General features: G+C 41.4%; 1 protein-coding gene across 1 annotated transcript in view; it reads right to left on the bottom strand.

Moving 5' to 3' along the window:
- Positions 1-3,926: 3,926 nt before the first annotated feature.
- Positions 3,927-12,092, bottom strand: part of ube2g2 (ubiquitin-conjugating enzyme E2G 2 (UBC7 homolog, yeast)) — a 66,542-nt gene continuing 58,376 nt past the window's right edge. The window contains exon 6 of the mRNA XM_070876113.1: positions 3,927-9,354. Coding sequence (XP_070732214.1) covers positions 9,242-9,354 — 113 coding nt within the window. The 3' untranslated portion in view covers positions 3,927-9,241. The remainder of the gene's footprint in view (positions 9,355-12,092) is intronic.

The following is a 12,092-nucleotide window of genomic DNA, read 5'->3' on the forward strand; positions in this document are numbered from 1 at the left end:
GGCTCATTGAGTAGCACTCTCGCCTCTGTTTCAGGAAGTTCAAGTCCCACTCCAGAGGATGGAGCACAAAACCGAGACTGACACTCCAGTGTCATGACTACAGGACACCCCAAAGCGCTTTACAGCCAATGAAGTACTTTTGAAATAAAAACAGAAGATGCTGGAAATCTCAGTGGATCAGGCAGCATCTGTGGAGAGAAAGCAGTTAATGTTTCGGGTCGATGAAGGGTTATCGACCCGAAACGTTAACTCTGCTTTCTCTCCAATCGCTAAACACTCAATCAATTTATAAATTATTGTACACACACAAAATGTACTGCAGTGCTACAAAAGAGATCCCAGATTTCTCTCCCCCCTTCTCCCAAGGGTATTGGGATCCAGTGCTGTTGCCCTCCTATACATTTCCCAAGTTCTTTGCGAGGGTTGACAGGAATCACTGCTGAGCCAATTCTTGTATGTATACACTGAAAGCGAGCTCCCCAGCTGATTTTCCCATGGCCAAAGGAACAGGGATTGAGTGTCGAATCTCCCCCCCTGCTGCTCTTTTTCACAACCCCTTCCCCCACCTCGTCCACCCCACTCTACCAGAACAAACCCAAGAGGGGGCAAACACTTGCTGCTGGCCCAGAGACAGACAAGTCTATTCCTTTCCACCTGCCTTTCTCTGCCTCCAAGGCCATATGCAAATTACCGGAGTAGACTGCGCCAGTTGTCTTGTTCACCACACTCCAAGGAGTCGAGCTGCGAGGCTGCCGTTTCAGAGAAGATCCAGACCCCGAGGCTGCTGATATGGACACTCTTCCCTGCCACTATAGACTGCCATTCCCAGCAAAGAACACAGTCAATCTCTGCCAACTCCGGCCAAGACTCTCCATCATTTTTGAAATTTTGGACCGGTCTCTCCAGGCGCTTGGACTCTCCCTCGCGGTTGGCCTCCCCGGAAAAGAATAAAATATGCCTGCAGGTCTTATTTTGCCCGCCACTGCACGAGCCCCTGCAAGGTCATTCTCACCCTTAAAGAAAGTGCTTGCTTGCATTTATATAATAACCAGATGTTTTAGTGATGTTGCTGGAGGGAGCTCCCATGTTCTTCTTTGAAATAGTGCCGTGGATCTTTTACGTCCACCTATCTGAAAGACAGCATCTCATGCCAGTGTAGCTGACTGGGAGTGTCAGCCTGGTTTATTTGCTCAAGCCGCTTGATTGGGACATGAATCCACAACTTTCTGACACAGGTTAAGAATGCTACCAACAGCTAATCCTTCTAATGTTTTTTTAGCAATTGTCTCAGTAGTAATACTAAATAATGAGTTACTGTTATTCCTGTAAATTGGTACTTCCATTATTTTTGTACATAAGTTCAGAATTTATAAACTAGTAAATGCTACTCCCTCTAAGTAGGGTGCATAGTGATTATTCTTTATGAATGTGCAAGTCTAGTAGCATTCATCCAAAGAAAAAATAAATTGTTTTCAGTCAAGCACTGTGGTTTCAAGAGTATATTTTCATTATGATGATTCTAGGACACAGTAGAGAGTGACAGAGCTGTAATCTACTGTAGACGGCACTGACTGCAGTAGTGTCAAACTACTGTCATATTCCTTTACCTATCTGGAAATGCAAATATAGAATTGCACTGTATAGTAAATTGTGCAACATACTAAAATGCAACAACAATTTACTCATGAAAATATTAACACAAGTCGTATTAAAATAACACCTTTATATAGCACCTTTCACAACCTCAGGAGGTCACAAAGAACTTTACACCCAATGAAGGGTGGAGTAATTAAGGAATTATGGATTTGTTAAGGCAAATCATGTTTAACCAAATTGATCGAGTTTTTTTGATGAGGTAACAGGGTAATGCGGTTGACGTAGTATACATGGATTTCCAAAAGGCGTTCGACAAAGTGCCACACAATTATCTTGCCAGAAAAGTTGAAGCCCATGGAATAAAAGGGACAGTGGCAGCCTGGATACAAAATTAGCTAAGTGACAGAGAGTAGTGGTGAATGGTTGTTTTTCAGACTCGAGGAAGGTAATGTTCCCCAGAGGTCGGTTCTAGAACCACTGCTTTTCTTAATATATATTGACTTGGACATGGGTGTACATGGCATAATTTCAAAATTTAGAAGTATAGTGAACAGTTAGGAGGGTAGTGATAGACTTCAGCAAAACAGACAGGTTGGTGAAATTTAACACAGAAAAATGTGAAGTGATGCATTTTGGTAGAAAGAATGAGGAGAGGATGTATAAACTAAATGGTACAATCCTAAAGGGGATGCACGAACAGAGAGACATGGGGGTATAAATCGTTGTAGGTGGCAGGGCAAGTTGCAAAAGCAGTTAAAAAGGTTTATGGGATCCTGGGCTTCATAAATAACAGGTATAGAGTGCAAAAGTATGGAAATGATGATGAACCTGTATAAAACACTGGTTCGGCCCCAACTGGAGTACTGTGTCCAATTCTGGGCACCATATTTTAGAAAGGATGTGAAGGCCTTCGAAAAGGTGCAGAAAAGATTTACAAGAATGATTTTAGGCATGAGGGACTTTAATCACATTGATAGACTGGAGAAGCTGGGGTTCTTCTCCTTGGATGAGAGAAGATTGAGAGGAGATTTGAGAAAGGTATTCAAAATCATGAGGGTCTGGACAAAGTAGAACCAATGTTCCATCAGGGAGATGTCATACGATTGGCTCATATGACATCATACTGATTGCAAAGTAATTTTCATTATATAAGATACGACTGATTTTGAATATTTATAGCATTTGAAATTTTAAAGCCTACAAATATAAATCACCAATGGGGCGGGGTGAGAATTGCAGTGGTCTTGACTTTGGAGATACAAGATTCATCTATTTTTGAAGGATTTATTTAAAATAAATAAATTTATGGATTGCATGTAGTTTTCACACTAGTGGAAATTAATCCAGCTAGTCTAAATCCATTCTCTTGCTCACTACCCACACCCGTTAATATTTCTTTTTCATGCAACTAATTCGCTAAAAGTCCTGATTGTCCTTTCGTCAATAGTGGTTGGCAACAGAGAATTCCACATTTTAACCACTGTAAAGATTTTTTTTTCTAAACTCCTCAAATTCATTCTGCAATTATCTTAAATTTGTACTTTTGTGTTTCAGTCTCACTAGTTGTACTGGGGTGCCCAAAACTTTACGCAATATTCCAACTACAGCCTATGTTCTTGTACGTTTAACTTCACTTCCTTGTTTTGAGTACTCTTATGTCTCTAGATACAAATCTGAGGAATCCTTTAGCCTTATTGTGTAGCCTTTATATAAAGACTACTTTATCTAAAGTGTTCCATGGCATGTAGTTTTCACACTAATGGAACCTTATCTATGACTAATGTTAACTCAGCCTCAAGTTGAATTAAAGGTTCAACTATGAAACGAAACTGAACGCTTAGTGTTGCTCTTTCAAAAGCTTGGCACTTTGCTTGCTAATGAGGAATCATCAAAAAGGGGTTAAGAGTAGCCTAGAAAATGCTCGCCTTTTAGGAATAATAAAAGTTTTGAGTAATTGTTCCTTCCCTGCAATTGTCAAAACAGCCATCTGAACAGCCATACACCGAGAAGTCCTCCCCTGTAGAAAACCTACTGAGTTAATCATGTATCTTCTGATGCCTTGAGAAGTCAATCCAGTTGCACAATGGACTGGTCAAACTGTGCTAATTAGCAGACTTTTCCAAAATGAGAATCGGGGCAAATCTAAACTTAGAATTTGAGTCATGATACAGGCCACTGGGAAAAGAGATGCTCTCTCAGCCCAGCAGGAAGACACTATTGAAGGCAGTCTCCAGCTTGTACGCTACTGTACAAACAGGAAGTTACTAAATCCAGAGCAAATCTGACAAAATAAAATGAAGAGACACACAAAAACTCATCAAGCCACCCTCCGCATGAAACACCTAGAAATTTATTTTATATATTTATATATAGTATACATTTTTACACAGAAGAAAAATAAACCTTTTGCTGTTCGGTAGATTTGAAACCAGCCAAGAAGTTGATACGAGGTAAAAGCATCCCAATCTGCAGTTTTTAATGGGATGAGTAAATTATGACTCCAACTGAACCACCTCTCCTCCTTTAAGACCGCCCTTAAAACCCAACTGTGACTAATTTTTGGTCACCCTCCTAATATCCCCTTCTTTGGCTCGGTATTTTTTTTCTTATGCTCCTATGCACCTTGAGACTCTTTTCTTCTATGATAAAGGTGCTGCATAAATGCAAGATGTTGTTGAGTAATATAGCACTGGGAATACAGTATGCCATGCTTTAAACTCTGCGTAGGCATTAAGTAGCCCCAAGACAGGTATGACACAGGACAGAGGCAGCACAGAGCTGTCTAATCTTACAGGATTGCCATTGGCAAACTAGTACAGGAGGAGATTCCCTTACTCTGCTATAAATAACCATCAACTAATTTAATGCATCTCACCTGTACAGTCACGGATGACACTATATTTTCCCCAAAACATCCTGATTTCTTCTGAATCCCAAGACTGCGTTTTTAACAATTTTCCTGTCTCTAATGTTTCCAGAGTTAGAGCGCACAGAGAATTCATCAGCAGTGCAAAATTCACCTGAAATTTGTTCAATTCTAGTTTTGAATAAAATTAGACAAAATTGTAAAGTGTACTACAGTTAAAGAATTCACCAGTTAGAACAGAGCATTCAAGATTTTACACTGTAATGGTTCCTCCATGCCAAAGATTGAACTGAATACCAACAGAAATAGTCATAGACATGTCTCAATTAATTAACTCGCTACTCAGGCACACTGCCATTGGACAGATTTTAAAATGTTTCAAATCAGCATCAGATGTTACAGAGAGTGGTGACAATGTGGAACTTGCTACCACATGGAGTGGTTGAGGTGAAATTCATTTAAGAGGATGCTAGATCAGTACATGAGGGCAAAAGGAATAGAAGGATATGTTAATAGGGTGAGATGAAATAAGGTGGGAGGAGGTTTGTGTGGAGCATAAACATCGGCAGAGACCAGTTGAGCTGAATGATCTGCTTCAGTGCTGTGAATTCTATGTAATGCAATAAATAGTACGTTCTCTATTTTGGCAATGTAGATTCAATTTATTTTACCCTTTGGTGGTAGAATTTAACCTACATTGTTAATATTTATTAGACTGTCACAAAGATTTGCCATAATAAGCATCCACAGTAAATGCCTAAGGTGATGAATGGGCACCATGACTCCTGTTAAAATGGTATACCAGTGAAAGTGAATTTTATTACAAAATCCTGCCTGTGTAGTGAAACACTAGGACAGCTACTACATCCTAAATAGTTGTCACTGCTTCAATGAATGCCTGTGGCTCCTGAACAGTTTAATTTAATTAAAAATGAATGGCAGGATATTGTAATTAAATTTCACTGGTATCGCAACATATCATTTTAACAGGAGTCACAACCACCATTCACACCTCCTTATGGGTTTTGCTGTGGGTGCTATTACAAATTCAAAAAAGTTGGTGAGGTTAGGTCAATTGAAAATGTAAAAATTGAGATCAGAGATTTTTGTTCGTAAGGGTATTAAGGGATATGGAACCAAGATGGGCAAGTGGAGTTAATATACAGATCAGCCATGATCTAATTCAATGGCAGAATATGCTTGAGGGGCTAACTGGTCTACTCTGTTCCTATGAACTGTTGGGTGCATATCACTGCACTAGCTCATGCTGGCTCCTATCAGTGGAGTCCCTGATTATTGGTGATTGGGCTTACATGCACAGCTCCACTTATATTACTCATCAAGCATGGAGTCCCAGGTCAGCTACAATGCAGAGCTGACATTGGAATCCTGTAACTACTGGTCCAATTTTCAGCATCAGAAGTGATGCACCAGTATCACATTCCATTTCTCACACCACATATTCCTTGTGTTCATGAAGCGAGATTGTCAAATTACTAATAAAATAATGCACAGTTGTGTGTTGTGGACTACACCATGTGGAATTCCATTGAAAAGGGCCCACCGTTTCCCTTTGGACCTATAAAAAGCCAACACATGCTTTTTTACTTCCTCCATTCGGCCTGAATTTCAATATAGGTCCCAGAATATATTTTGCCTAGATCTACCAAGTTTGCACTTCGCTTAGCCTCAAAACATTTTACTGCAGTATTTAACAGGATCAATCACAAACTGTGGAAATTAAAATATATTCTCAACCATCTAACACATGGGCACATTTCATTCAACCTTAATTAGCAATTCTGTCCCATCTATCCATGTCTACTGAAAAGCTTTATTGCAGTGCATCTACAGATTTAGAAGCCTTCTTACCTGCTCCATTAACCCGTTGCTACCGGCATAGTGTATACAAGCTGTATGCGTTACTGCCATTCCAGCTGCTCTACTTATTAGCATTGTTGATGCGGAGCTGTAAACAGCGATGTCATTCTAATTGCTTCAGATACTGGAACTCTAGGACTGATTATTGTCCGATACTTCACTTCCCAAATAGCTTGTTCATTACTGTTCAACAGCTCTACTGAATAAACCCATGTATCGCCTGAACAGTTTTAATTTCTGAGAATGACACGAGCAAATGTTTAAATTGGCAGCGCTGTCAGGAATAAAATGATTATTGCCGTGATATTTTGTACCATCAAAGAGAGGGATGTTACTGCTGGAAGAATAGAGCATTTGAGGCACTGAGTGTCAGCATCAAGCTCCGAGGGAGAGGTACAGCCAAGCTGCAGAGCAAAGCAGCTTCTACTCTGCCCCAACAATGTGTATCAAGCCCAACTTTAGAAGAACATGTCTCAGAGCACCAATGTGACATTTTTCGAAGTGTCTAAGTCACTAATAAACCAAATAGGGAATTCAGGGGAGACTTCTTTACCCAGAGTGGGAACAATGTGGAACTTGCTACCATAGGGAGTAGTTAGCATCGATGCATTTAAGGAGAAGCTACATAAGTCATGAGGGAGAAAAGTATACAAGGATAGATTGATAGGGTGAGATTAAGTAAGGTAAGGGGGGAGGCTCGTGTAGAGCATAAACACGAGCACAGATCGAATGGCCCGATTCTGCGCTGTAAATTATATGTAATTTTGTACAGCTTGTGCTGGACTTAGATTAGGGAAAGGAGGGTGGGCCCATTCCTAGCAGCCACTGGCACCTTAAATAACCCATGGCAAGTGTTGCCACTGGCTGGAGGCTATTCCACCAGACTGACTGTCCCTCGAGTATAGACACGGTGGCAACACATTTACAGATGTTATTTTGTTTTATTTCCTGGCCCTCAAAAATCCCAGTGTTACGATGAAGTAGTTACTCTCTCTTTCAATTAACTTAGGCTGCTTCTTATTGAAAGAATTGCAAATCGTAAAAAGACCACAACATGCACAGCACACGATGGACAGAAAGAACATGAAGAAGCATCAACAAGTATTTAGAGTGACCTGCTATATCCTGTGGCAGGGAAGGCCGCAAAAAAACCTCAGTACAAACTTTAAAGTGACAAATATTTTGCTGCAGTGTGGACTTGTACTGACAGCAAGACATTCTGTCCAGTTAGTGAGGCTTTGGATTACAACTAGCATTATTCAAGGTCATGCAATAAAACCACTTCAACATCAACCAAGAGTCATGCAAGCATGCTGCTTACTTCTTGGAGGGAGGAAGTGGGGAAAAGAGAAAGATAAATATCAACTGGACCTGAAGCTCAGGTCTAGAATCTGGTCTCTTGCAATCGCCAATTTCCTTCACGCGCCATTGGTGGCCGTGCCTTCAGCTGTCTAGGTCCTAAGCTCTGGAATTCCCTCTGCAAACCTCTCCATCTTTGGCTCCTCCTTCAAATCTACCTCTCTCCTGTCCTAAAATCTCCTTGTGTCTGGATGTCACATTTTGCCTGCTAACACTGCTGTGAAGCGCCTTGGTATATTTTACTATGGTAAAGGTGCAAGATAAATGCGTGGTGTTGCTGCTGTAGAGAAGGGCTGGATAACCATGCTGGTGAGTTTTCTTTTGAGGGTTGTGGGACAAAATGAGGAGAGGGGGAGAAGTGAGGAGCCAGAAGGAGAGGGCAGATTAGCTGGAGGGAAGACAACACTGTGAAAACTGTGGCAGCATAACAAGTATCTGATTTTATTCAAAGAAACACTGGATTCATCTTGCAGGCGTTCTTAATTCCAGATCACAGCATTCAGCAGCCACCTCAAATGCTACACTACAGAAATGAAGTGCACTTTGAAAGTTACACACACAAAATCAGTCCTCAAAGGGCTAAGGGAAGGCAACTACTTTCATCATCAGTAACTGATACGTTGGCAGGAAAGCTGGAATAACTTATATCAGCATAGTTAACACATTTGAAATGCTGTTAAGTTGTCCATGATTGGAGGAAGGTTGGATTTTCACCAGATATTTGCTTCTTCATGCAGTGCAAATGCTGAGTTTTTATTTTTTTTTGTCTATAGGCTTCTTGCACAAACCTAATGTTTCGCTCCTCTAAAAGGGCTGTCTATCCTAGAAAATGTCAGCGTGCTGCAACAAGAACAAATGGAAATGCTGGATAGGGACAGGAGGGGTACACTAATCACCTAATAAATGACATCCCCAATGCTGCTATTGTCAAGTCATGCTTCCCTCATCTCTACAAAGTACACAGTGTCTTTAACGGGTAAGGAAACCTTGCTGAAAGTACCCTGCTCCATTGTGTATTGCAAAGGCAAGTCTATGCAAGAGAAGAAAAAACTTCCAATTTGTGTCTGCATCTTTGAATCGGTGTGCATTCAACAAAGATGAATCAAATGGTGGGACATAGAGAGCCTCCCATCACTGTCCCCAGGATTAAGATGCAAGGCCTTTGGAAACTGCACATCAGTCCAGTAGAAACGCCACACACTGTTCCATTTACAGCAACACAAAGAGAAACAAAACTCACTAAGAAACAGTTGAAGTGTCTTGTAGGGCAGTTATTTTATCCATTCAGCAATTTCTTCAAAGCAAGTTCAACCTCTATTTGCTTCTGAAATGGAAAATGTTAACAGCGCAACTGCAGGCATGAAAGCCAATACACACCCCGGGACTTTATAACGGGAGGACAATAAGTGGTCTGTCCTAATACCAGCCAGAAAAATGGGACAATCCTAACTTTATCCTTAGATATGAAAAGGAGACAAACTGCATTGTGCGAAGAACCATTAAATATTGCGAACCCCGGAAGATTGCAGGGCTCTCCGATCACAGTCCAAGGGATTTTCGCACGGTTTGCTGGGCGATTTTGTAGAACTGTCCCCGATCATCACGCCACATCTTCGAGGCGTCCACATTAGCCCCACTTTCATCGTTAGGCTCTGTAGAAAGAATGTGAGAAAGCAACATTAAGAGTGAATAAAATTACAGCAACTAAAGATCTGGAACCGTGGCTTTATAAATAGCGGCATACAGTACAAAGCGAGGAAGTTTTACTAAAGCTTTACAAATCACTGATTAGGCCCCAGCTGGAATATTGTGTCCAATTCTGGGCACCACACTTTAGGAAGGATGGCAAGGCCTTGGAGAGGGTGCAGAGAAGATTTACTAGAATTATACCAGGATGAGGGACTTCAGTTATGTGGAGCGACTCGAGAAGCTGGGATTGTTCTCCTAAGAGCAGAGAAGGTTGAGGGGAGAGTTAATAGATGTATTCAAAATCATGAAGTGTTTTGATAGAGTAGATAGGCAGACCCTGTTTCCACTGGCAGGAGGGTTGGTAACGAGAGGACACAGATAAAAGGTAATTGGCAAAAGAACTGGGGTGGGGACAGTGTGATGATGAGCAATGTTCCCTTTAAGCTGCACGGCTGCATAGTGCTCCAGGGGTCCCGCGCAGCCAGTGAGCCAGCTTTTAAATTGGAAAAAAAAAGCATTTACGGATTTTTGAAGGGGCCACGCGACTCAAAAAAAATTACGGGGGATATTGGTGATGAGAAGACAATTTTTAACGCAGTGAGTGAAAAGGTGATGGAAGCAGATTCAATAGTAACTTGCAAAAGAGAAGTGGATAAATACTTGAGAAGGAAACATTTGTAGGGCTGTGGGGAAGAGCGGAACAAGCATGATGGGCCAAATGCCCTCCGTCCGTGCTGTAAGATTCTATGATTCTAGAGCATAGACTGTTAAATGATGCAAGAATCCCAAATTTTGGGACAAAGTTTTACAAATTCTGTCAGGGCAATGGAAAAGAGCAGTCAAAGCTGTTACAGGTAGAGCCAGATGGTGGTAGAGCAAAGAAGCCGAACCCTCCCTCAGTTTTGCTGCATTCCTTCTCTATGCAAATGTTTCCTTTTTGCTGTTCGACATTGTTTTCTATTTTACAAATTAATAGCTCAAAATGCTGATGTAGAAAGGATATGGCTGTGCTGCTCTCATACTACTGATGTGCAACACTGTTGAACACATTGATAACTTGAGATAGAAGACATTTGGGAGGATTATAAATTAGCATGAAGTAGGAATGCAAAAATAACACAATTAAACTAAGGATAAAGTTAACTCCACAGACCTAGTAACTACTATGCTACCTACATGCACGTATATTACCATATATATTAATGATTTGGATGAAGGAATTGAGTGTAATATGTCCAAGTTTCCAGATGACACTAAACTGGGTGGCGGTGTGAGCTGCGAGGAGGATGCTAAGAGGTTGCAGGGTGATTTGGACAGGTTAGGTGAGTGGGCAAATGCATGGCAGATGCAGTATAATGTTGATAAATGTGAGATTATCCACTTTGGTGGCAAAAAAACGAAGGCAGGATATTATCTGAATGGTGGCAGATTAGGAAACGGGGAGGTGCAACGAGACCTGGGTGTCATGGTTCATCAGTCATTGAAAGTTGGCATGCAGGTACAGCAGGCGGTGAAGAAGGCAAATGGAATGTTGGCCTTCATAGCTAGGGGATTTGAGTATAGGAGCAGGGAGGTCTTACTGCAATTGTACAGGGCCTTAGTGAGGCCTCACCTGGAATATTGTGTTCAGTTTTGGTCTCCTAATCTGAGGAAGAACGTTCTTGCTATAGAGGGAGTGCAGCGAAGGTTCACCAGACTGATTCCAGGGATGGCTGGACTGACATATGAGGAGAGACTGGATCAAGTGGGTCTTTATACACTGGAGTTTAGAAGGATGAGAGGGGATCTCATAGAAACGTATAAGATTCTGACGGGACGGGACAGGTTAGATGTAGAAAGAATGTTTCCGATGTAGAGGAAGTCCAGAACCAGGTGATACAGTCTTAGGATAAGGGGTAGGCCATTTAGGACTGAGATGAGGAGAAACTTCTTCACGCAGAGAGTTGTTAACCTGTGGAATTCCCTGCCTCAGAGAGTTGTTGATGCCAGTTCATTGGATATATTCAAGAGGGAGTTAGAGATGGCCCTTACGGCTAAAGGGATCAAGGGGTATGGAGAGCAAGCTGGAAAGGGGTACGGAGATGAATGATCAGCCATGATTTTATTGAATGGCGGTGCAGGCTCGAAGGGCCGAATGGCCTACTCCTGCATCTATTTTCCATGTTTCTATGTCTATGTTTCTATGTTTCGATGTGATGTATTTGAAGCTCACAAACCAAGGTTTTCAGTCACTTTTGATTCCTCCTTCAGTTTCTGTCACTCTTCCTTTCTTCCTCTGAATCTTTCCACCTTCAATTATTTTAATCTTTCTCCCTCAAGTAATTTTTCACATTTATTTCCAACCGGCACATTCCATGGTCTTTTATTACTACAGCACAACCAGCTCTCATTCCCACGTTTTATTTTCACCTGGGCACTGTTTCTCTGCGTTTGTTTATTTTGAACCAGCGTCCTTCGTTTGTTTCCTCCTTCTGCACCTCTATATTCTCACCATCATCCTTCTCATTTATCTTCTTCCTTACATTCTTCTTAGAGCCTTGCTACCTCCACACTGTGCCAGCACGCTACAGGAAGACCCAATCCATTCAGCAATGACATTTAGCATTTTCCACTTTAATTCTTGTGTAAAACACACACTTGCTGCCCACATTAACCTCACTTCCTGTGCCACAATTTTTGTGTCATGCTTTTTATGTCAACA

The sequence above is a fragment of the Pristiophorus japonicus genome, chromosome 3, assembly GCF_044704955.1.
Source record: "Pristiophorus japonicus isolate sPriJap1 chromosome 3, sPriJap1.hap1, whole genome shotgun sequence".
NCBI classification, from domain to species: domain Eukaryota; kingdom Metazoa; phylum Chordata; class Chondrichthyes; family Pristiophoridae; genus Pristiophorus; species Pristiophorus japonicus.